Raw genomic sequence first — 25,378 nt, 5'->3', positions numbered from 1 at the left:
AGTTGGGGCACCCAGGGCTGAAGACCAAAGTTATTTGCAATGTAGACCCTGAAAACAAGCCAGTCTGCTTTGTGTAATCTTGGCATGCAAAGCTACCTGAATCCTGCTCTGTCTCACTCAGACTTAGGCATAGCACCAGCCCATCACTGCATGATTTCTACCACCAGACTCGAGGAGGGCATGAGGATGTCCTGGTCATATCTGTGCCACCTTCACAGACACAGAAGTGGAGGCAGGTAGGAACTGCTGTTAGCACCAAAGTGCTCTGCCTGGTCAGGATCCAGTTATGCTTGCTCTAGGAAATGGTCTGAAAGCAGCAAAGCTTTGAAGTTGTGGTTAGTGTAAGGGGGTTCTGTTTTCCATCTAACCATCAGATTTGCATTCCAAAATGAACAAGGAAGCTCCAAGGGTACAACAGAAGCCCATGGTTTCTGCTGCCTGCACTAGGTTGTGTTGGGACAGTGCTCAAATCTCTGGCAGCATAATGCTGGGGGGCAGAAAAACAAACCAGGTTGTGCCACTAGCATCAGAACTTTCACAACTTTTGTCCCTTCTGTGGTTGAAATCTTAATTTTATTTACTTGCAAGTCTGAACAAGGAGTTGTCTAATACAGACACAGCCATTGCCAGCAGAGCCAAACCAGGCTCCAGTACCTGAAGGGGGCCTACAAGAAAGCCAGGAAGGGACTTTTGACACGGCCTTGTCATGACAGGATGAGGAGCAATGGCTTTGAGCTGGAAGAGGGGAGACTGAGGCTGGAGATGAGGAAGAAATTCTTGAGGTGAGGGACAGGTGGTGGAGAGAAGTTGTGCATGCCCTCTTCCTAGAGGTGTTCAGACAGGATGAGGCCTTGAGCAACCTGGGCTAGTGGAAGGTGTCCTTGCCTACGGCAGGGGCTTGGAACTGGGTGGTCTTTGAGGTCCCTTCCAACCTAAACCATTCTGTGAATCTAAACTCTTCCTTCAGCTCAGTGTGGTGGGGAAAGCCACCTAAATTACTTGCAGACTGTCACAGATAGAAAACAAAGGGTGAAGCAGTAGATGCCTTGACTTTCGTAGCAGGGCTGCAGCCCTCCGGGCGTGGGTGGGTTCCCCGCTCAGGGCGTCTGTGTGGGCTGCTCTGGGACGGGCCCCCCGGCCCGCTGCCTGACTAACAGCTCTCGGTGGTTGGTGAGCGCTCAGAGGGCATCTGTCAGGAGAATATCAACAGCTATTAATAGCCTCTGCTGACCCAAGATTGCTGGGGAGGTATTTTTCACTGGTGACAAAGTGCCTCTCAGAATGACTGAGACCCCTGAGCTGTGTTCCACCGGCGTGACGTCCAGGCTGGCATTAGAAGAGGAGTTTTGGTTGGCTTGTGTCACCCCATGCAGTTCCAGTCACAACACTGCTGCCTTTCAAGCAGTCCAGTGCAGTTGAGGTGGCTGCTAAAAACCTGTGTCTCAGAGGACTCAAAGGCTTCTGACTTTCCCTATGGGAAAGGAGCCTGGGAGGAGAGGTGTGTGTTCATGTGTTTAAGCTGCTTCTGGTAGCCCAGCTAGCAGCTGTGTTGTACCTTCATTTAAACTGAACCCTAACAGAAGTGGCTTTGGGAGGCTGGATACAGCCAAGATGAAAATAAGCTCTCCTCAATAAATAAGTGTATGTGGATTTCAGGGGTTAATCACTGAGGGCAGGAAAGGCCAAGCTGAGCAGGGATTGTAGCATCTCTGGGGAGGAAAGGCTGAGAGCCCTGGGGCTGTTGAGCCTGGAGAAGAGCAGCCCCAGAGGGGATCTGATCAATGCTCAGCAAGAGCTAGAGTGGGGGAAAAGAAGATGGGGTAGACTCCTGTCAGTGGTGCCCAGTTAACAGGACAAGGGGCAATGGACACAAACTGGAACCCAGGAGGTTCCATCTGAACAGAAGGGAAAAATTCTTAGCTGTGAAGTTAACAGAGCCCTGGAGCAGGCTGCCCAGAGAGGTTGTGGAGTCTTCTTTTCTGGAAAGATCCCAAACCCTGTCTGGATGTTGTGATGCTGGGCATGCTGCTGTGGGTGCTTTAGCAGGGGGTGTTGGACTTGATGATCTTCAGAGGTCCCTTCCAACCCCAACCATTCTGGCCCCATCTTCTTGCCCCCCACCTCTTGCTGAGCATTGAGCAGATCCACTCTGGGGCTGCTCTTCTCCAGGCTCAACAGCCCTAGGGCTCTCAACCTTTCTTCCTCACAGAGCTGCTTCAGGCCTCTCTGCATCTCCATTGCTGCACTCTCCAGTAGTTTCCTGTCTCTTGAACTGGGGAGCCCAGAACTGGACCCAGTACTCGAAATGTGGCCTCCCTAGGGCTGAGTGGAAGGGGAGGCATTAATTGCAGGTTTAGTGCCCTGGGTGTGCCAAGTTGACCTTTAAAGCTCTGCTGAATCCCAGGCTGTCTGCATCACTGTCTCTGGTTTGTTTTTTTTGAATGGAGCTCCACACACTAGGAAAAGCTTGGGGGAAGTGATGCTTAAGGGATCACATCAGGTGCTTCAAACAGGAGGAAAGCAAACGCTGCTGAACAAAGCCATGTTTGATCTAGCAGTGGGAAAAGGCTTTAAAAGCCTCTTCAGTCTTCTGCTTAACCTCTGGCTCAGGTATTCTTAATGGAGAGGAAATCTGAGAAGCACTGAGAGCCTCAGGTTGAACAGTGCCATAGAGGGTGGTTTGTTCCTGTGGTATTCTCCAGAAGGAACTTTTAAAATAAAGAATAATAGCAGTGTTGAGCTGCTGATGTTAGAATAATAACTGCTAATGCTGGGTCACTCACTCATGCTTTGAACTCCCCTTGGCCTGCTATTCCAAATACAAATAAAGTTATTTTAGGCTTAAGCAAAACTCTAGAAGCAGCTGTGTCACGTCTGAGTGTCCCCTTTTGCCCTCTTTGTTTGTGGTGTAGGAAGGGGGAACCCTTTTGATCATCTCAGGAATCAGCTCCCAGTATTCCTGTGAAGCCCAGTTCAGCAAGCCTGCCTTGTGTTAGCTTCCATCTCCTGAAGACAGCCAAGTTATTGGAGAGCCACCTACACAGCTCTCAGTTGCATTTGTTTCCATTGGTGTGTCTGTGTGGCTTAACCATGGCACCGTGCTGGGTACTGCAATTAGTACAACCAGAATCTTTCAAACCAGAGCCTGCATAGTGAAGAAGGGGGAGGCTGATCCGTACACATGCTCCTTTCAGTGGCAGCTTTTTGGGCTTCCCAGGTGTGGAGACCAGGCTCTGGAGTGAGCCACAGACAGAAAATAGCTACCAAACCAGTTCTGGTGGCTGCTACAACGTGGTGAGGTCAGGGTCCAGCTGCTGCAGGCTCTTGTGGAGCTGGGCTTTTCCTTCCTGCTAGCCTGATCTGCCAGAGCAAGGGCTGTTGTGGAAGTTTGGAATTCTTAGGGTGTTTTCACCCCTGATGACGAGAGCTAAAACTTAAGGACTTCCTCTTCCCCCACTCTGCCTCTTCTTCATCCCTAAGTAAATGCTGTATTTTGGGAGAGGAGCAGCAGGAGCTGGCAGTGCCACTCTTCAGGGTGTGAAGATGTGTGGATGTGAAGTCAGCATCGAGCACAGCAGCACTGTGGATGCTCAGAGTGCAGATTGCCCCACCCGGGACGCGTGTGACAAAAGAGCTTTCGTTTTGATTCTGCCATCTGATTGAGAGGCAGGAATCTCTAGATGTTGTGTGGTGTTTCATGAAGTGAGCTCATGATTTCTCTTAGAGTCTTGAGGTCAATCCAGTGCACTTGGCTTGTAGGATCAAGGACTAATTTAGATTAGCAAATAAAATGGCCACATATTCCTGAGCCTTGGGGTGGGGAGGAACTGGCAGTCTCTAAAAGCCCCTTAGCCTGTGGGTGAGCAGAAATACAGTGCATTTGCACACCATTTCAGCATGACTCCTTTTCTGTTTCCCAGCTGCAGAAATCATCTTTATACAGATAATCATCTCTGTACATTGTTGTACAACAGGGAACTCTTCCTGTGTAGCTTTGGTGCACTCAAGCTCAAGATTCACAGTGCAGGGAGCTTCTGTTTTTCTTCCTCCTCTCTTAAACATTGGTTATATCAGGCTAGATCTAGTGGGTGAGTGACAAGCCTCTGAATCCCACTTCTTGAATGGATGGCTGCTGAGCCAGCTAACTTGAACAAAAGGTGTCTGCAGGTGGGATGTGAGCAATTGCATCATGACAGCCATTAGCACATTCTATGTACAATAGAAAGTATCTCTTCTAATTGTGGAAAGCAGGAGATATTTATGGAGAGCCTTCCTCTGGCTTCACTCATATGTGTGTTTGCCTTCTTTCTTTGTGGCTTTTGGCAGTCCCCTGGCATTTTGGGGTTTTCCATCTAAAAGGTCTTGCCTGAAGTCTAAGTGTGTGTCTCCTTTGCTGCTGCTGGCCGAGGCAGCAGTGAAGTTTCTCAAAGGGACTTTCTATAGCTGACTTAAAAGTTGTTGTTTGCTCTTCAATGCAGAGGAAGATGATGCTGAGGAAGTGCCAGAATTTCAGGTGTCTGGGAAAATTGGAGCAAAGAAGCAGAGGAAATTAGAAGAGAAACAAGCCAGAAAAGCACAGAGAGAGGTAAGCATTTCCTGCCACGTAGAGAGCCCACAGCAGAGCCTGCTTAGCAGCCCTCAGCAAGGACCTGGTGATGGTGCACACCCCAGAAAGGCAAAGGCAGTGTCATCACTGCAGTGCTTTGGTCTTACAAATGTTAATCCAGCTTTTGATGCCATATCCCTTGGAGTCCATGGAAAACAGTGTCTTTTCTTTCCCATGGGGTCTCTGGCATTCTCATGGGGAGAAGAGAGCAGTTCTCTTGAATGCTCTTTAGTTGGATGCTTCAAGTCAGTCCTATCTCCCCTTAAAGATAGACTCAGCACCCACATAGCTCTGCTGGTTTATGAGCAGACCCATGGGTGGTTCTGAGCAGTGTTCTGGCAGTGCAAAACCGTTTTGTCTGGGTTTATCTGTGTTAAGCCATGTTTATTGTTTTTATGGACGGGGTGAGATGGAAAGCAGAGCCTGTCATCCACTGAAATCTCCAATGTGAGCACATGTGGGGACTGCAGATTTTAATTCCAGGGAATTAAAGCATTTTGAAACTTCTTTCTGCATTGTGTGCTCCTGGATGGCAGCAGCTTGTGCATCAGTTCCTTTTAGTTGTTCTAAAGGGTTTGTTACAAACTCTGTAACTTGGGATGTGTGGTTGCAAGAAGCAGCTAAGAACTCAAGCAGCCTTTGCCTGGCAGAGGGTGGAGTGGACAGTGGGCTTCACACCTCTTACAAAAAGGCAAGGGTTATGAGAGTGCCAACAGCTCTGATGTGTAGAGGGTCCAAATGAAGCCAGTGAGATCCCATCTGGAGATTTTTAGTACCACCTGAGGTTTAAATCCAGTTTCTGCTTTACACTCCAGGGACACAGCCCGGAGCTGGTGTGTTTGGTACTGGATTGGGTAGCATGGTTTTTTATGTAAACTTCCACCACAGTCCTTTTCTCACTCTGTGCCTTAACCATGTTGTCACTACTTTCCATATTGGTTCTGTGCAATTGGACTCTTTTTTGGGTGGAAAATCTGAGCAGAGTTGAAAGAAGTTAGCTAAGCATGGGTGGTGGAGTGGGGGAATCTTTTGTTTCATTTGAAAACATGATGATTTTTATTTTCCCATGTAGACAGCTAAATTCCTCTGGTAGGTATTTCTCTGAAACATTCACAGCCACAAATCATAGAATCAATAAGGTTGAAAAAGACCTCAGACCAGGCTGGATGAGGCTCTGGCCAGCCTGATCTAGTGTGGGGTGTCCCTGCCCATGGCAGGGGGTTAGAGCTAGATGATCCTTGTGGTCCCTTCCAACCCTGACTGATACTATGATACTATCATCAGGTCCAACCTGTCACCCAAGACCTCATGACTACTAAACCATGGCTTCAAGTGCCACATCCAATCCCTTTTTGAACACCTCCAGGGATGGTGACTCCACCACCTCCCTGGGCAGCCCGTTCCAATGGCTAACCACTCTCTCTGTGAACAGCTTTCTCCTCACCTCGAGCCTAAAATCCTCCCTTTGAATGTTCTCTGCTTGTTCACTTCATATAATTTCAAGTGTAAGTGTGCTGAAGAGACTGCAGAACAACTTCAGTCTCTAAACAACACATGCCTTGGCACATACATACAAAATAGTATCTGAAGATACTATTACCATACATCCAAAAAGTATCTGAAGAGACCAGTACAGCTTACAGCTCTTCCTGTAAGAGATTCAGTGCTGTTTGTAATGAGAAATGTGAATAGTTGGGTCTATGTAAAGAACCTATATTCTGCTCTCCTTTTTGTTTTGTAAACTCTCTTAAAGCCTGAAAGGAGAGAAATGGAATGCCATAAGAGAATATTGCTTAATAGCACTCTTGTAATAAGCTCATAGGCATTCAGCAAGCTGAAAGCCTTGTGGGGCTAGAGCTAATGCAAGTGGGAAGGGTAGTTTCTCAGTTCACCGTGATAACAATGCTGGAGATGTGGGGAGGTTTTTTCCCCTCCGTGTACTGTTTTCTTGTTGTTCAGAAAAGAAACCCAAAACATGCATCTGGGAAGACACAAACCTCCTGTGCTATCACAATAGGAAATGAAAATCTAGATGTCCAGGAAGAGCAAGGCTTGCCTTGCATAATGGTTTTGTATCTCTCTGTTTTCAGGCTGAAGAAGCAGAGCGAGAAGAGCGGAGAAAGCTTGAGTCCAAGAGAGAGGAGGAGAGGAGGAAAGAAGAGGAGAGACTGCGTCTGGAGGAGGAGCGGCAGGTGGGGATGGCTGTGTTTGTCTTGGGGATTGCAGCTGGGTGTGTTGAGCTGGTGTGCAGAGCTCCCTTTGCCTTTCCTTACTACTGCATCACTTTTTGCAGCTGGCTTTCCTGCTGCTGCATTTGGAGTTGCAGTATTCTCGGTGATCTCAGCTGCAGATCCCAGCTTTGTTCTCCTCAAGTGGCAGAAGGGGACGTTAGAAGAAAGTTCTTCACTGAAAGGGTTCTCAGGCTGGAACAGGCTCCCCAGGGAGGTGGTTGAGTTTCCCCTGCCTACACACTTCAGTAGCAGCAGCTTCTGCCTTACAGTTGCTGTGACCACTCTGCTTTTCTCCTAATTATTGCCCATTTCTCCCTCCTCATACTTTTGGCTCGGAAAGAGGCCTGATGAGCTCTGTCTGCCTCTAGAACATGTCTGTTGCCCATCCTCCTCTTCTGTCATGGGCTTGGCATAATGGAGACCTCAGATGGCAAGCTTCCCTCCAGTGATGCGTTCTTTAAAGTGTTTTGTCTCCACTCCGTTCCCTGATTGTTTATTTGTTTATTTCCTGAGGTTCTGGGAATTTAGTATCCTTGAAACCATGAAGGGTTGGTTGACATGAGCCAAATGACTCTTACTCTTTTGGGGGAATTAGCAGGCCTCTCTGTCTGGACCTCCTAACCAGAACTTCAGTTCTTTCCAGAGTGGTAGCTGCGAGGGCAGATGAATTGCCAAGCAAATTGCAGTTGAGCTTGGCCAACCTGCTCAAAAGAAGCTGTAGCCCGGGACAGAGATGTTATCCTTTTGTTTGCCTGGGAGTGTGGCCTGGGGTTTGGCAGTACAACTGGCTGAGCAGGCCCAGTCAGGCATGGCTGAAAAGCTGTGTAGAAAATCAGGGTGAAATTCTAGCCAGAGACCCCTCCACACACAAAGTGCTTATTAACATTCAGCTTTTGTGAGTGTTCATCTTTAATTTGCTTCAGTTTGGGGCTGAGAAATTTATTTTGGTTGGATAAGAATTTTCCTCATGCTGAGTACAGGCTGCACTAAAAGACCACTCCCTTTCTCAAGGCTCAGTGAAAAGGGGAAATAAGGCTGGGGGGGTTGTGCTTTGGTTTATTGTTCAAGCTTTGTGCTCAACAGTCCAAAGGAGCAACTACAAGAATTTTGGAAGCTGCTCAGGTGCCTGAATCCAGCTTGCTATTGACTTTAGCCAATACCTTCCTTAGCTACTTCAATTCTGTTCATTTTAACCTTTGGTTGTTTGGTTTGTTTACTCTTCCCAGTGGTCTTTATCAAGACACCAAGCCAGCCCACCAGGCTCTGTGGCAAACATTCTTCTGCCACTCTGTTTTCACTCTCTGCAAAAGAAGTGCTAACAAAACTGTGCAGACTTCTGTGAACGTGGAGCTGGGTTTGGGTGAAGCAGAGCTTCCTTTCAGCGTCGCAGCTGCAGCCTCAGACCAGCACTTCCCAGTCAACAGCAGCAGCAGGGGATTCCTGTGCCATTAAATATCTTCTAGAAGTGTGTCAGATGATGAGGGAGGGTGGAAAATCATGTTGCAGCATGTAGATCTTCTAGAAATTCCCCAGTGTTGATCTTTGATAAAGTCACCAGCACTGTTAACCCTGTCACAGACACTCCCTACTCAACCAGTCTGAGACAGGAGGTCCAGGGAAACAAGGAATTCTTGAGCTGTGTTTTATAAGCACATGGATCTCTCCAGTTATTTTTGGGCAACTGCACATTATTTCAAGTGGGAAGTGTTCCCTCAAGGGAGTTAGAGGGGCTGAAATCTTGCATATTCTTGACAGAACTACTGGAGAGAGTCCAGTAGGAGCTATGAAAATGCTGAGGGGCCTGGAGCATCTCTCTGAGGGGGAAGGGCTGAGAGCCCTGAGGCTGTTGAGCCTGGAGAAGAGCAGCCACAGAGGGGATCTGCTCTGCCCAGCAGGTGCTAAAGAGCAGGGGCAAGAGGATGAAGCCAGACTCCTTCCAGTGGTGCCCAACGACAGGACAAGGGGCAGTGAGCACAAACTGGAATCCAGGAGGTTCCAACTGAACCTGAGAACAAAATTTTTGCCTCTGAGGGTGCTGGAGCCCTGGAGCAGGCTGCCCAGAGAGGTCATGGAGTCTCCTTCTCTGGAGAGATCCCAAATCCTGCCTGGACATTGTGATCCTGGGCAAGCTGCTGTGGATGCCCTGTTTTAGCAGGGGCTTGGACTGAATGACCTCCAGAGGTCCCTTCCAGCCTTCACCATGCTGGGATTCTGTGCAGATGCTCCCCTGCTTCCATGTTGGTGTGCTTGTATCCAGGTACCAATAAATTGCAGTTGCCTCTTGGCTTCAGTGTTGCAAACCAGCTAATGTATTTTTAAATTCAAGTTTCCTCTCCAGTGTTCTGATGACCTGATTGGCTCTAGCTTTAAGGGAGCTGCCTTATAATTGGCATTTGCTTCAGCTCTGCTTTGCCCTGGGGATTTCCCTTCCACTCTTGGAGTTTTTTAGTGGTGAGCTGGTTTACCAACTGACACCTTATCGATGACAGCCAACTTCCTCAGATGTTGCAAAACACAGCCTTCAGACAGAGCCTTGCAGAGTGCTCACTCAAGAGCTTGGGGTTTATTTATCTGTGCACAGGGATTTTTGTAGCCAGAACTCCCTCAGCCCATCTTCTGCTGTCCTAAGGAGCCTGCTTGTGCAGCTGTAGGGCTGACAGCTGTCACTCCTCCAGAAAAGCAGCACTGAGCAGCCAGTGTTGCCTCTACATGCACTGCAGAGTGGACACAGCTTGGTACAGCAGAGAAACTGCCAGTCTTCCAGTGAGCAGGCTTTTAAGTGCTGTGAAATAAGAGGTGACAGCAGGAGTGGGGACTGGGGTTTGTTCACTGTTGCATTCAAATGAGATTGCTATTGCAAAAGCAGAGCTCAGCCTGGAGTTTGCCTCTTACTTGGACTGCAGTGATTATCTCTGTTGCACCCACTTGTGAATTGGATATAAGGGAAAAACTTCTTTGCTGTGAGGTGCTGGAGCCCTGGAGCAGGCTGCCCAGAGAGGCTGTGGAGTCTCCTCCTCTGGAGAGATTCCAACCCCACCTGGACATTGTGATCCTGGGCAGGCTTGCTGTGGGTGCCCTGCTTTAGCAGCGGGGTTTGGGTTGGGTGATCTCCAGAGATGCTGCATTAGCTGGGGCTTGGACCTGGTAATCTCCAGAGGTCATAGTATCAGTCAGGGTTGGAAGGGACCACAAGGATCATCTAGTTCCAACCCCCCTGCCATTGGCAGGGACACCTCACACTAGATCAGGCTGGCCAGAGCCTCATCCAGCCTGCTCTTAAACACCTCCAGGGACGGTCCCTTCCAACCCCACCACGCTGGGATTCTGTGGGGCTCTCTGTTCTAATGATTTATTTATTTTTAGAGAGAGACCCATCTAGAAACTCTTTGCAAAGCAAATGTCAGAGTTTGTGATTGTTTTGATTTATTTTTTTTTCTCATTTAAATCCCAGTTGAATTCCAGCCTCTGCAGCAGACTTGGGGGGGGGGGAAGAGCTTTGTTCTTCTGTTTCCACACTCAAGATTAAATTCAGTGCATTTACAGGAAAAGAACAATTGCTGTCACTTCCAAATGAAATAGGGAGATGTTGTGCTTGGCACCTGTAACACTTACAAAGAAAAACTTTACAGTGATGACTGACCCAGAAAATGGTCTTGTTTTGTCTCAGGAGCAACCTCAGATCCCTTTCCACGAGGTTAACAAAACAGTTTTGACTTTGCACATACAGCAAGATCCTTCCAGTCCTGTTTTTCTCCCACTTGCCTGTTGGGAGCAGTTCCATCTTGTGACTTTTTGAGAGTTTGATTAAACACAATCAGCACCAAAGGCACTTTCTGTTTGGTTTTTATTGAAAGACAGTCCTGCCATCCCCAGTTCTGGTATCTTGCTGCTTTTGGCCTTGCATAGCATCTTGGGGTTTAATGTGCACATTTTTCATTATACTTAATGACTTTTTCCTGTCTCTTCCTGTTTTAATGGAACAAGCATTTGCTTTCCAGCCATTTAAGGAAGCAATTATCATATTAGCATCAAAGATGGAGCATGACAAGCATCCAGAAATCAATCTGATTGCTCTTTAAGAGATCAATTCCTATGCTAATGGCGAAGGAATGCCCAGAGGTTGTCGCTGAAATGTGAAGAACTCATCTTCCTGTGCTTTAATAGAGCCTTTGCAATGTAATAGCAACCAGAGGCCAGGCCAATTGGAATCTCATTCTACCAAGTGCTCTTCTCTGTGGAAGGAATTGTTGTGTAAGGAAACAGTCTTCTGTGTGGAGTTAACGTGGGTCAAATGTTTTGGAGAAGAGCAAAACAACCTTTAAAAGAAAATGCTGGAAAGCTGCAGATGTGTGAGCTCACAGTAAACATCTGAAACCATTAAATGATCTATCACTGATTCCCAGCATGGTAGAGTTGGAAGGGGCCTCTGGAGATGATCTAGTCCACCCTCCCTGCCCCTGCTACAACAGGGCTACCCACAGCAGGTTGCACCCAGGTGAGATTTGAAAGCCTCCAGGGCCCCAGCACCCCCACAGCAAAGGAGTTTGTGTTCAGATGGAATCTCCTGAGTTCCAGTTTGTGCCTACTGCCCCTTGTCCTGAAACTGTCCAGTCTGGCCCCATCCTCTTGCCCTTCACCCTTTAGCTCTTGCTGAGCATTGATCAGATGCCCCCTGGGGCTGGTCTTCTCCAGGCTCACCAGCCCCAGGGCTCTCAGCCTTTCCTCCTCACAGAGCTGCTCCAGGCCCCTCAGCATCTCTGTAGCCTCCACTGGACTCTCTCCAGTTGTTCCTTGTCTCTCCTGAACTGGGGAGCCCAGGACTGGATGCAATACCCTAGATGTGGCCACACTAGGGCAAAGCAGAGGAGGTGGAGAACCTCCCACACTGTTCTTAGTGCACCCCAGTATCTCCTTGGTGTTTTCAGCCTCAAGGGCACGCTACTGCCTCATTTGAGCTGCAGTGTGAATGCTGGATTTGCTGTGTCTCACTGCTCTGCAGGCCTCAGCTTTTCACTGATGTCAGGCTTGGAGTCTTTGGGGGTCAACACTACTATTTTGTTTTCAACTGTAATGTTTTGCTCAGGGTAGGCAACTGAAAATGTTTTTACTGTGAATAATGGAGAGTCTTTAGGTTTTGGTTAACAATAAAACCTGTGGGAAAATCTTTTTTCTTCCCCTCAAGACACATCTTGCCACTTGGGTCTGCCATACTTGGGTCTTTCCAGTCCATGTACACATCATTTGGTTTTGAGTCTTAAAGGAGAGATTATACTTGAAACTTTTTGTGCAGGCCAGCAGATGGACACCAGTGTAACTCCACTGTGACCACTCCCAGTGCACACTGATGCCTGTCAGAGCAGAATTGAGGCCACATACTGAAAATGTGGATGTTACATCAAAGTACAGTTAGGGGCAGGGACTTCCTGTCATGGGATCTGCAGAAGAGGCAGATTCATGCAAATTAGGAGAGCAGGTTGCTGTATAAGAGTGGTTTTCTTCCCCAGTGTCATAGCTGTTAAGAAGCAGCCTGGCTGTGCTGGGTGCAAGCTGACACTGCCTTGTGAGGTGGGTACTGCAGAAATGAATGATGCCATCAAGGGAGAACTGAGACTCATTTTAGAAACGTTTGACCTGCTGTCTGTCCTAGTAAAGCCAGAGCCCAGAGAAAGAAGACGCTGCTTTACTTAAACCTGCTTTGGGGAGGAGCAAACTGATTGCTTGTCATCTTTTCTGTTCAGGAAGAGGAAAAAAGGAAGGCAAAGGAAGAAGAGGAGAAGAGAGAGTATGAAGAGTACCTGAAGCTGAAGGAGAGTTTTGTAGTTGAAGAGGAAGGGGTTGAAGAATCAATGACAGAGGAAGAGGTATGTGTGTTGGGCTGTTACAGTTAGATTCTGTGTTCTGCCTCATGACAAATGAACTGGAAAGCTTGAGGCAGCCAGATGTTTCTGCTTGTGAGAGCTGAATGGTGTGTATGGCACATGTGAACCTGGAGTATTTCCTGGGGAACGCTGCAGCCCCTCATTCCAGACTCCCAGGAGTTCCTTCAGAGTGCTAAGGCACATTGCTAGAAAGGAGTTCTCTCCTCCTTTCATCTAAGGACTGAAATCAAACTCCTTCTGGAATTCAGATGCTTTCTTACTGTCCTCAGCTCTGCCCTGCCCATGTAGCATGGGCCGGGTGAAAGCAAGGCTCAATGTGGAGTTTGGTGCCCATGTATCTCAGGGGAAATTACTTGAAAAACCAAGCCCTTGCCTTAAAAGGCTTCAGCTAAGAGAATTCACAGGCCACAGCTGAGCTGCTTGTGGGTTGTACACTGGAAAACCATCCAGTGCTGCAGGTGCCTGCTGTGCTTGGTAGCATTTCAAACCTGTGCACAACCTTCTAGCCTGCAGCCACACTGCTGGGGCTGCAGCTTGAAGTGGGATACTTGCTATGTCCCAGCCAACCTGAAAAGGTTCCTGTGCTGTGGGAGGCAGTGTTCTTCTGCTGAAAAAATGTGTGGAGACACATTTCAGGTGCTGAAATTGCTCTTGGGTGGTAGCTGCCAAGTTTGGGCCATCCAGTGCATCTCATGAGAAGGACTTTCTCCAGGGCCCTTTGGGCATTTGCTGCTAAAGCAACCGTGTTGAGTGGAGTGAGTTTGCATTCAGCATCACAGAGTAGCAGCTTTGGGCTGGGGAGCTTGTGATGAGTCAATACCACTCAACATTAGTCTTCCCATTAAGAGCAATTCCTTCATTGTGCCAGGATTAATACCAAGAGAGGCTGTATGTGGTGATGGGGAATTTCCTGAGACACAGGGAACAGCCAGATGCATACTTCTGTTGCAAGTTCCTTCAAAAAAGTCAGTCTGTGTCCCGTTAAAAATCAGACTGTACTTAAATATTCAACTGTTCCACTTCAGACACCCTTTAAAGCTAGAAGGTGTTTATTGTCTGTGTTCCCACAGCTGCCTGTCAAGGAGAAAATAATCTTTCTGTATGTGGGAACATGGGTGCTCTCCACTCCAGAGAGCTTGGCAGGCAGCTAATGATTCTGGGTCTCAACACAAGATAGCTTTGGTAGGGGTGAGGAGCAGCTCGTTGGAGTCCCTGGCTTTGCCAGGGGGGCAAGCCACACGGGGGCTTCCCGGTGGGCAACGTGCTGAAGCATTTCAGTGTCATGTTACAGGAGCTGACTCTGCCTTGTTGAGGCCAGCTGCCGAAACTCCTGCTGAAAATTAAGGTCCTGCGTCTAGAGCTGAGTGGTTGATTAAGGCTGATTGATTTCCAGGCTCGCAGAGTAACTTTACCTCCCGTTAATTTAAATGGACATTGTTTGCATTGCCTTTGAAAATGGAGCCACTTGCAGGATTTCAGGTGCACAGCTTTGAAAACAACTTGAGTTTCCTTCCACATGTGCTGTGCAGCTGGGAGCTACCCTCGGCCATCTGCATGAGCAGAATCACTTGGTGTTTTACCTCTGTACTGAATGTCCTCACTGTGTGTCTGTGTAACTTAATCCACCGTGCATAAACTTGCCCAGATGTGGCTGTTTCAGGGTGTGTGTGATGTGAAGGGCAAAAGAGTCAAAGATTTCCTTTCAGAAAGCAAATGCAAATTGTCCTTGAGCCATATTCTGTCTTAGAAAATACCTCTCACAGATTCCTAGGCAAGATTCAATCTAGGGATGTGTTGGTTGGGTTCTGGTTTTCCTTGTGCAATTCAAAGGCTTTCTCAGCATTTATATTTAAAACTTGGGAAGTATGGAAGCTAAACACTTTGCTAATGTTTCTGCTGGGCAAGTTTGTGATGGATTTGATGTTCATGACTTAAAACAGTGGTTGGAGGTGACAATAACAGTTGTTCTTCTTGCCGTGTGCAGTCTCGCAGCTTTCTGATGGACTTCCTTGCCTACGTGAAGGTAAGCCACCCCTGAGCTCGCTCAGCCTTCCAGCCTTCTCTAAAGTGCCTTTGTCAAAGAGCTGAGCTGCAGAAGGAAGGGAAAACTTTTACTTCCTCTTCGATTTTACTCAGATATTCAACAAGCAGCCCAAGTCCCAGCTGAGATAAAGTCTGCGTTGTTCGTTTGCCCGGGTTCAAATGGTCTGTAGGGATAGCTGGTTTGCGGGCAGCCTTGTGGCTCTTGTCCTCCTTCACCAGGACAGGCACTGCAAGCAGTGGATCACCCCCAGGGTTTCTGAGCGGGGAATGTTTGCTGTTGATTGGGATCTGGGACATTCAGGCTTTTTGTTTGCGAACATCAGCTACTGATTTAGAAAACAATCGCAGCGTGGTGGCAGCTCAGCGTGAAGGAGAATCGCTGCAGCAGCTGTGGCCTGCCGGGCAGGATGTGTCTGTGGCTGAAATGCTGGCCCTCGAAAGGTCAATCCCACTTTTCATGCCATCCCTTTTCTCGTTTGCAAGGGTTGCCTTAATGTTTGGCAGGGATGTTTAAGGAGATGATCCCTTGGGTGTGCTAGTCTCCCTTTCATCGCGTTCAATGGTTGGCTGTTTAAAAGCTGTGGCGTGCTCCTGAGCATTTCCACTTTTGATCTGCTAACAGCAAATGCTTCTCACTCCATGTTGGTATGGAGTATATGTTGGTATATCAAAGGTCTGATGAGTTCTTCTACTCTTACTCTGATAATGTTATGCAAACCTTTTGTCCTAATGAATCCCTTTCCTCGCTTACTGGAAGCTGGACTCTTCTCTGGATGCATGGCGTGGTTAATGAGCAAGTCACTTACCTACCTAGCAGCTTTCTAATCATTTTGTTAATCCAGAATCTCCCACCCTGGACCGGTTTTGCATGTCTGTTACCACAGCAAGCCCCTGCAGTTACAGACAGATTTGTCTGGTGGCTTAATTTGAGTGAGTGCCACATTAAGTCTGAGCAGTGGCTTGATGGCTCTGCAAAGCCATGGCACAGGCAGCTTTTGCTGCGCTGCTCTCTGCCTCCTGTGTCACTGGCACTTTGGGTGGTGTGTCCCACTGTCACAGGGCCAGGGTGGGAGAGGTGCTGAGTTTGCATCTGCCCGGTGCCTGCTGCTCAGTGTGCTCTCAGGGAGTAGTTGGGAAACGTCTGGGCTAGCAGCACGCAGAGTTCTCATTGCTGCAGCCCAAACTAAAACAGCCCCTGTTCAGTAACCCAGGCTCCAGTGCAGGCCAGCCAGCTCTGATCAGAAGCACCGCCAAAAGCAGGTGAGACAGCCAAGAACAGACAGGAGGAGCTCTGGGTGACATGTTTCAAGAGCCTAAGGAACAGCAGGGAGTGAAGGTGAGGCACAGGATGGCACATTGCCTCTTGCAGCCGTGCACCGATTCCAGTGTTCTGTTTTCCACCAAACCAGAGAGATTGCTTTGGGAGGGTGGGGAATTTGAAACAGCATGTCTCTCAAGACCACCCTCTGTTTTCCATTAGTACCTGTGGAAATGGACTCCATGGTGTGGCACGATCACAGTTCACCCATTCCCGTCTAAGGCTTTCGAGATGCAGCCAAGCTGTGGACGAGGGCAGCCGTTCTGTTCTTTATCCCAAGGCAGCTTGCTTTTCACTCCCAGTAGGTAGAACAATAGGCTGCCTCACTGTCCCTTGGGATCTCCCACAAAAACTGGGCTGGTTTCCAAGGGCTAGCACAGAGGGGTCTGATTCTGCACATTGCCCTGCTGGTTGTGGTGGATGGAACAGATTAGTCACAAGCTCTCAGTTCAGCCCGAGCACATCTGTATAGTTTTATATTAGTCACTTCAGCTTCAGAGGAACGAAGCAGGGGCTGCAAACCTAATGTGACACCTGATTTCCTCTGTAGAGATGAGTTGCAGAACTGGGGCACTGCTTGCTTGTACAACTCTTTTTATAACTTTTCTCTTTTTTTTTGTTTGTTTGGTTGTTTTCTCACTCTTGAAAGCATGCTGAATATTTAGCTTGTATTGCCCTCATCTTCTGGGCTATTCACAGCAATGGTTGACTTGGATCAAGAAGCAGTGCTGAGCTGCTGGTAGCTGGCTGCAAAATGTATCAATGAAGAGCACTTGGCAATTTCAAAAGCCAAACTTCAATTTAGCTCTTCTGTTGAATAACTTTAATTTCCTGGTGTAACTGGCTGGAGGCAGCTCAGCTCATGCTTCCTTCCTAAAGGTGTCTGAACTCAAAGGCAGCCTCTTTCTCTCTCTCCCAGCTCTGCCTTGTGGGATCGTTTTTTGATGGGTTTGTTCTTAAACACAACAAAAGAAAAGGTTTGACAGCCTCCATTCTGCTTTTCTGAAAGCTGAGCATCTCCCTTCCTTTGGGGCTTTCATAGTAGCCCCTCAGTCTGACCACCTCAGACTTCAGGCTGAGGTGTTGTCTCTGCTGCAGAAGCCACCCCTTGTGTTTTCTTCCTACAGTGGCCAGCCCTGAGGTTACAGACTTGATTGCTGTGCTCCCAGAGGAGCTGAATAACCAGCTCCTGATGGGAAGGAGCCTTATGTTTTCACTCAGCAGTGGTGTAGCTGCACCACACAGCTTACAAACCAGCTCTGGGGCTTCTTGAGCACTTGCAAACACTAATAATGAAGTGGGCAGAGGTTAAAGAGGGGCTGAGCAGTTCCCTTGCTGTGGAGCACTGGCTCTGCTGGCCCAGGGAAATCAGAGCCTGCACTTTGTCCATCAAACCCTTCTCGCCCAGCTTGACAGCTTATCATTGAATGGCTCTGAATTGCAGGCAGTGAACTGAAACAGCAAGCTGCATTTGAAAGGGATAGCAAAGGACTCACAGGCTTTATACCTTGTCCTGGTTTTCCTTCAGCAAGATAAGGGGGGAAAAAAACCTCCTGCTCATCTCAATCCTGGGAGCTTTTGCTGTGTCTCCTCCTTTGCCCAGGACAGCAGCAGAATGCCAGCTAAACTGCCATGAATTCAGTGAAGTGTGGGGGTGTATTTGTTGCTCTGCAAAAGCAAAGCCTGGCTCTAAAACATGAAGCATGTGGTGAAGTGTTCTGGTCACTTGGGACCTAGCAATGCCATTATATCCCCAGTGTGTGGGGAGGGCATCCCAGTTCCACCCCACCCTCTGGGCTCGTATTCACAGCAGGCTCTCTCTTGGAAAGCTTCCAGCAAACTTGGTCATTGAGGGAGAATATCTTTAAGTGAAGGTTTAAATCCTGTTTTTTCTTGCTTGTGTGACTTCTTTTAAAAGAAGATGTGACGAATCTTGGCAGTTCCCAGCTCTGAGAACTGAATTCCATGGACTGGTTCCAGTTCCATGCATTCAGTCCATGGTATTCAGTTCTCTAGCTTGGCTGCATCGAACTTCACAGCTCCTAAGTCTGTGTGTGGCTTTGCTCTTTTTGTGTGTGTCTGATTTGATTAATGAAAAAAGATTCATGTGTTTCAGCCTCTCTAATTCATTCTTCAGTGTCCTTCCAGTGTACTCTCAAGATCAGCATCAAATGCATTTGTGGTTTGGAGTATTGCATCTGATGATGTAGATGTAGCTCTCATGGCCACACTTAACCTGGCTTGCAGTGTAGGCCAGGGTGTTAACTGAAGAGCTTTTATAAGCTTTATACTTCCCAGATTTCCTCACAAACAGTGAATCCCTTTGCTGCATCTCAACAGATGAAAGGACAGGAAGGAAGGAGCTCCAGATGAGTGCACCAAGTGTTTTCTCTGTAATTCTCTGGAGCTACAGAGAAGTGTCAAACTAGGTGTGAGCAATGCTGGCTGCAGAACCTCTTTGAAAAGCAAAACGAAAACGAGCAGCTCCTGCTTCAGCCTTTGTTCTGAGGGATCATCGTGCTGCCTGCCCAGGGGTGCACTAGCACTGACACTTCTGAAGGTGTTCACTTGCTTAGGAGGATTATTACAGCATTAATACCCATGGCATCAGTAAAACAGACTAAAGAACTTAATGCTGCCAGTCTGGTCTGGATTTTGATGTCTCTGCTGCTACAGACCTGTGCATTTAAGAAGGTTTTAAGATGTACTTCAATCACAGAGTGGTTTGGGGTGGAAGGCACCTTTAAAGGTCACCTAGTCCAACCCCCCCTGCAGTCAGCAGGTACATCTGCAGCTAGAGCAGGTTGCTCACAGTCCCAAACAACCTGACTTGGAATGGTTCCAGGGATGGAGCATCTCCCACCTCTCTGAATGACCTGGGCACCACCCTCAGTATAAAACATTTCTTCCTTTTATGTAGCCTAAATTTTCCCTCTTTTAGTTTCAAACCATCACCCCTTGTCCTGTCACAGCAGGACTAAAAAAAAAAGGTATCTTGCTGAAGTATAGTGGAAATTAGAGGTAGCAGCTGGGAAACTCAGGTGGCAGGAGAACAGAGCCCTGGCTGTTACTCTGCTTGTGCTCCTCCTGACCTAAGGAAGGTTCAGGGTGAACAATGGCAAATGTATTTGAGTCTTCAGTGGGTCAGAGCAAACAGTCTTTCCACAGAGCAGAGTGGGTTAAGTGACTGAGGTTAGAAGGATTCAGCCAGACAGAAGGGCTCCCTGGGAGAAGTTGGGTGGAATGGCAGCTTCTGCCTTCCTATTAAATTCTTTTGTATTGGAAAGAAAAAGAAATGGCCTAACCCTCTGACTGATCAGCTGCATCTGACTCTGGTTTGTTTCCATAGAAAACAAAGGTCATCCAGCTGGAGGACTTGGCTTCTCATTTGGGGTTGAGAACACAGGTAAGGACTGACTTTTGGCATGCAAGAAACGAGTTCCAAAGGACAGGAGAGAAAGTGGGTGAGTAAAGGTGGCAAAATCTGTGCAAATGTGTCAGCATTACTGAAGGTGCTTGCATTTGGGTGAGGTTCAGCAAAATCAGCCCTAAAAATGTGGCCACTGCTCAAAGTGCCAGCCAGCCAGTGCAGGATTGTTGGCTCACAAGGTGGTTTCAGTGGGAAGTGCTCAGGCTGCCTGTTGGCCAGTGGATCCTGTAGTGGTGACAGGTCTAGTCACAGAGCAGTTCAAGTACTGGGCAAGCAAAAGCAGAGCTAGAAGTAAGTTGCAGCACTGCCTGTGGTGATGTGTTTGGTGACAACCAGAGGAGCTGTTCTGCTGCAGTGTTCTTAAGCCATTGAAGAATGTATATCTTCTGGTGCATTCACTTCAGAGTACTGCCTCTCTCAGCACCATACAAAGCTGGCAAGGGAAGCTCATGGGCTGAGAGATGGATTTTCCACCCCCCTATTCTCTAAATACTGTGTTTTGACTCTGAAAAACAGTGGTGGCTTGGTTGATTGTAATTTGAACACCTTTGACAGCTGTTTTGAAGTGGATAATGCTTTCTGTTGTTCTGGTTGCATTTCTGTGGGACCTTCTGTGGTCCTGCTCTGGCAGGGATGTGGGACTCGATGATTTCTGGAGGTGCCTCCCAATCCCTAACGTCCTGTGATCCTGTGTGCCTCACCTGCTCTTGGGATGCCCATGTGCAGCAGCTCCCAAGCCCAGGCTGCTGTGCCCTGGGCTCTCTTTTAAACCAGAACTCCACTTAAGCATCCACTGAGCCAGTTAGGGGAATTCTCCTGGTTGACTTGCTTCTGCAGTCACATAAAGGCAAGGAAGGGTGGGAGGCAGAACAGCAGAAATAGGGCTTAGATTCTAGCTTATGGTGTAGTGGAACTGCATGCTTGGAGTAACTGTGGAATTAACCAAGCAATCAAATCAACAGGCTGGGGTTTGGATAGGTAAAAGAGCAACCTCTTAAATGGACAACCTCTTAAACCTCCTAAGTGGAGCAGGGAAAGAGACAAAACAAACCATGACAAGCTCTGGAATGTATTGAGTACAGCCAGGATCTCAGAGGTGTACCTCATGGAACTTAGGTGTTGCATTGGCACTACCCAGCCTTTCCTGGGAAGATTGCTGTAGCAGGAATACAAATCTCTTTGGGGCATAGGGAACTTACTTGAACAGCCCAAAGTGCAGAGGCTGACTTCATCTTTCTACGACCAGAGGGCTCTTTGCCTCAGTCTGTGTGGAAGTGCTGCTGTGTGTCCTTCACCAAAGCCTTTCACACTGAGGTGTTCAGTGTAAGCCTCAGCCTGCAGCTGATCTGAGCATGGGAAGTGTTTGTTACCCACCACACTCTGTTGTGATCAGTTTGTCATTCCTTTTTCTCTTCTGAACAGGATGCAATTAACAGAATCCAGGACCTGATGGCAGATGGCACTCTAACAGGTGACAGCCAAAACACAAAGGGGGCTGAGCGGTAGCTGTTGAAGAGGTGATGCCTTCACTGTGGCAGAGTGCAGATCCTGTTTAAAACTGTAGAGGGTTATGGAAGCACAGAATGGTTTGGGTTGGAAGGGATCTTTTAAAGGTGATCTAATCCAGCCCCCTTGCCATGGACAGGGACATCTGCAACCAGAGCAGGTTGCTGACAGCCCTAGGCAACCTGACCTGGAATGATTGCAGGGATGGGGTGTCTATCACCTGTCTGGGCAACCTGGGCCAGGGTCTCATCATCCTCAGGGCACAAAATGTCTTCCCTCTCTCTAGTCTGGATCTCTGTTTGAGTTTCAAACCATTACCCATTGTCCTGTCACAGCAGGCCTTGATAAAAATTCTGTCTCCAGCTTTCTGATCACCCCTTTAGGCACTGAAAGGTACCAGAAGGTCTCTCTGGAGCTTTCTCTTCTCCAGGCTGAACAACCCCAACTCTCTCATCCTGGTCTCACAGCAGAGGGCTTCCAGGCCTCCCAGCATTGCTGTGGCCTCCTCTGGCCCTGCTCCAACATGTCCCTGTCTGTGCTGTGCTGAGGATCCTGGCAGGACTTGATAAATAGCTCTTTTTATTCTCCCTGCTTCAGTTGCCATCAAATGACTGTTTAAGGCACTGTGGGATGTGACTGCCTCTAGGGGTAGGGAGTGAACGTCCCCAGCACCTCAGGAACCAGCACCAGGCTTCTGCCTGTGAATCATTGGATGTTTTGGGGTAGTTGGCAAGCATGTTCTAAAGGTGCTGTGGCTCAAGCCAGGAGCAAGGATATGTCATGCTGCAGGAGAAGCAAACATCCCAGGCACTCCAGGATGCTGTTGTAAGTGAAGTGCCTGTTCTGAGCCAGGTGCCCAGACAATCAGAGCTGGGGTGTAAGCAGAGACTGAGCATGTGAGTAGCTCACTGAACAAACTTGTCTTGTTGCTGAGCAGTCTTCTTTCAGAGGATGAAGTAGGGGAAGGTGCCCATGCATATATTTATTAACCTCACCCTGGTCCTGGCTGGGAAACAACTCTCTTGGTAGGTACCTGTGAATACCTATTCACACTGGCCCTGCTCACTTTGGGGGGGAATGGACTAGATGACCTTTAAAGCCCCTTCCAACCCAAACCATTCTATGGTTCTGTGACTCAAATGATCTGAAAGTGCTCTGAATCAAAGCCAAGGATGTGTATTTTCCTGGCTGTGCCTGTGACATGAAAGGCATGTCAGGGAGGCTTTCTGCCTTGCATTTGATCTGGTAACATTCAGAACAGAGAGATCTGTTCTCACTCTCGCTGGAGCTACTGCAATATGGGACTTGAGCTTCATTCCCTTCTAGAGGATAAGTTGGAAGAGCTAAGCTGGCCCCACAGAGGCTCCAAGTCACCTCCTGGACCCTCCTGCTGCTCTGCCTTCCTCCAGCAGCTTCCTCGGCCCGGAGCACCCACACCCAAACTCCATGCCTGAAGTAGCTGCTGGGGTACTCCCAGCTAGTTGCCCACAATGGAAAGAATAGAATCATAGCATTACAGAATTATTTAGGTTGGCAAGGACCTGTAAGATGTGTCACTTTGAACAAAATTAGTCTTACCAAGGCACTGGGCTCTTGTCCCTGCTCAAAGAGCCAGCAGTAGGGAGGAGATAAAAGCCTGGCTGCTAGCACATTGTTCTGCCTGCCCTAGATAGGAAATGCAGCCTCAGCAGTTTGAACATCCCTACCAGAAGGATTGACTGATGTCTGTTGGGAAGTGAGAGGAGCCAAAGTGCTGACTTCAAGGTCCTTTCTTTCCCCCTGCAGGTGTGATTGATGACAGAGGGAAGTTCATCTACATCACTCCAGAGGAGATGGCTGCCGTGGCTCAGTATATCAAGCAGAGAGGACGAGTCTCCATCGCAGAGCTGGCCCAAGCAAGCAATTCCCTCATCAACCTCCAGCCTGACAGCCAAGCTGTTGCTCCAACTGTGGCCTGAAGTGGTGTCATGAGGAGGAAAAAAATACAGCAGGAGTTAAACTTTGTAATGAAATGAGCCCCATAATTAAAACCAAGCAAGAGCCCCTCCTGTCCATGCACAGTGCTTGGATGCTCTTAAGCATCAGCTGCAAGACTTGATCAAAAGTTTCTCTTTTCACTCTGTTAGAGCTGGTATAAAATAGGGCAGGCTTTGGTTCTGGCCAAGAGCTTGGGGCTAAAACACTGATGTACCCTGGAAAATCAGCAGGTTTGAGGTGGTTGTTTTACCTTGGCAGACAGTCTCGTGTGACTGCACCCTGAGTTTTTACTGTTGCCAGACTCTGCTGTCTGATTCAAATATAAGCTGGCTGTGATTGTCTCTGGGATTCTCCAGGCTTGCTCTGCACTGTCAGAGCTGTGTAACTCTGTGGCAATGCCATATGCAACTTAGGGTAATAAATGGGTGTGCAGGGGGGGAGGCTTGCAGATTGTGTCCTCTATAAACATTGGAAGGATGGAGTCAAAAAGGAAATACTGGAAGTGTGCTTCTGTTCCTACTGAAACTCTAGAGCTGTGAGAACTTCAATAGGTGACTTCAGAAACCTTTGCCATGTCAGTATGGCTTGGTTTAGGTACTGTATGAAGTTTGCTTGCAGGCAGGCTCAGTTACTTTTGTGTAGCCAAGAGACAGAAACACCTCCAGGGAAAGGCTCACTTGCCTCATGCATTGTGAAGGCCAATTGTACTGATGGCAGCCAGCTTCTGATGAGTCATCTCTTGAAGTAGGAGCCAGCTCAGGCGGCCTCAGACACCCTCATTCCATGGCCTTTGTGTCCTGGATGGTTGGGTGTTTGAACAAATCAGAACTTGAGGCACTATGAGTCATGGTGCAAGTTAAATGATTGTTAATGTGTTAATTGTAGGGGTAGGAGATTTCCTGCATCAGAATATTTATGTAGCAGCCTAATTGATACTTTGATTTCAGAAAGGAGGATTGACAGAACTGATGTGTCCATGGAGCAGCTGGGGAGAGCAAGAGGAACTGCTTTGGTCTCTGCCTAATTTAGAGCTGACTGGAGCAGAGGAAAAGCTGCATTAGCAGTGAGAGGAGGGAGCACTGAAGCAGTGGGAGGTAGCACAGTTCCTTTTTAACCTCTGAACTGCTGCTGACTGTGACACTGCAGGGGTGCTGAGCTGTCATCCAGGGTGGGTCCATGGCACAGCATAAAGCTGCGAGGCTTCTGAAGTCTCTTCATTATTCAAACAAGTATTTTTGCTATGACTTTTCTTGGTCTGCCCTAAATTATTCTTGTACTAAAATAAACAATGCTGAAAGAATCATCCCAGCCTTGTGTTGGAAGGCTTGTCTGAAATGTTTTAAAGCAGTTTGGGAGGTCAAGGAGCCAACCAGCAATGCCCCAGCCTCCAGGGTGCCCAGACAGGGACCAATGATTCCATTAACCCTCTGAAACCACCCAGTTTCTGGGGAGGTAACTAACACCACCCTATCCAAGCTCATTTCTGTGCTGCTAGTGCAACCACACCAGGAAAGCTGCCCTGTCACTTTAGCATGACCCAGCTGCCTGCCCAAAGTGGTGCCATCTCCTCTTGGCCACTCCTCTATCTTACCTTGAGGAAGATTTGTGTCTCAGAGTGCCAAAATCACTCCAGCTACTCTGCTTCTGCATAGGAGGAATAATACTAATGATAGCAACAGCACAGGAAGGACAAGGACCTGATGGAGCAGGTCCAGAGGAGGGCCACAAAAATGATCAGGGGGCTGGGGTTGTTCAGCCTGGAAGAGAGAAGGCTTTGGAGAGACCTAATAGCAGCCTTCCAGTACCTGAAGGGGCTACAAGAAGGCTGCAGAGGGACTGTTTGCAAAGGCCTGCAGTGACAGGATGAGGAGCAATGGGTTGAAATGAGAGCAGAGCAGATTTAGATTGGGTGTTAAGAACAAATTCTGCACCAGGAGAGTGCTGGAACTGCAACAGGTTGCCCAAGGAGGTGGTTGGGGCCCTATGCCTGGAGATACTCCAGGCAAGTCAAGCTTGACAAGGCTCTGAGCAACTTGATCTAGTGGAGCATGTCCCTGCTGATTGCAGAGGGGTTGGTCTGGATGACCTTTGGAGGTCTCCTTCCAACCCAAACCATATAATAATAATGATAATAATGCTAATTAGTGATAATAGTGGTAGGTTGAGTGACCTTGTCCTAATTTTGCCATTACACCCAAAGGCAGAGGCCAAAACAAAGCCCCAAGATGAAAACCTTGTCTTCAGACCACCCAAGGTAAGATCTAATCATGGGGAACTCCAGCTTCCTTCTCAATGAAAGCTCACCTGTGTGGGACATGTACAGGGAGCAAAGATGTAAAGGCAACAAATGTCACAGCTTCTTGGGCCACTTCTTCATGATGTGCTTTT

The 25,378-nt window shown here is 48.1% G+C and overlaps 1 protein-coding gene across 1 annotated transcript in view; it reads left to right on the top strand.

Annotated features, from left to right (window-relative positions):
* DDRGK1 (DDRGK domain containing 1) overlaps positions 1-24,278 on the top strand; it is a 32,293-nt gene extending 8,015 nt beyond the window's left edge. Inside the window, exons 3-9 of the mRNA XM_009900753.2 lie at positions 4,479-4,585; positions 6,697-6,798; positions 12,576-12,698; positions 14,701-14,739; positions 19,427-19,483; positions 20,930-20,978; positions 22,799-24,278. Of these exons, the coding sequence (XP_009899055.2) occupies positions 4,479-4,585; positions 6,697-6,798; positions 12,576-12,698; positions 14,701-14,739; positions 19,427-19,483; positions 20,930-20,978; positions 22,799-22,971 (650 nt within the window). The 3' untranslated portion in view covers positions 22,972-24,278. The remainder of the gene's footprint in view (positions 1-4,478; positions 4,586-6,696; positions 6,799-12,575; positions 12,699-14,700; positions 14,740-19,426; positions 19,484-20,929; positions 20,979-22,798) is intronic.
* The last annotated feature ends 1,100 nt before the right edge of the window (positions 24,279-25,378 follow it).

This window comes from Dryobates pubescens, chromosome 23 (genome assembly GCF_014839835.1).
Source record: "Dryobates pubescens isolate bDryPub1 chromosome 23, bDryPub1.pri, whole genome shotgun sequence".
Lineage (NCBI taxonomy): Eukaryota > Metazoa > Chordata > Aves > Piciformes > Picidae > Dryobates > Dryobates pubescens.
Note: the sequence above shows the minus strand (reverse complement) of the source record. Positions and strands in the feature narration are given on the sequence as shown.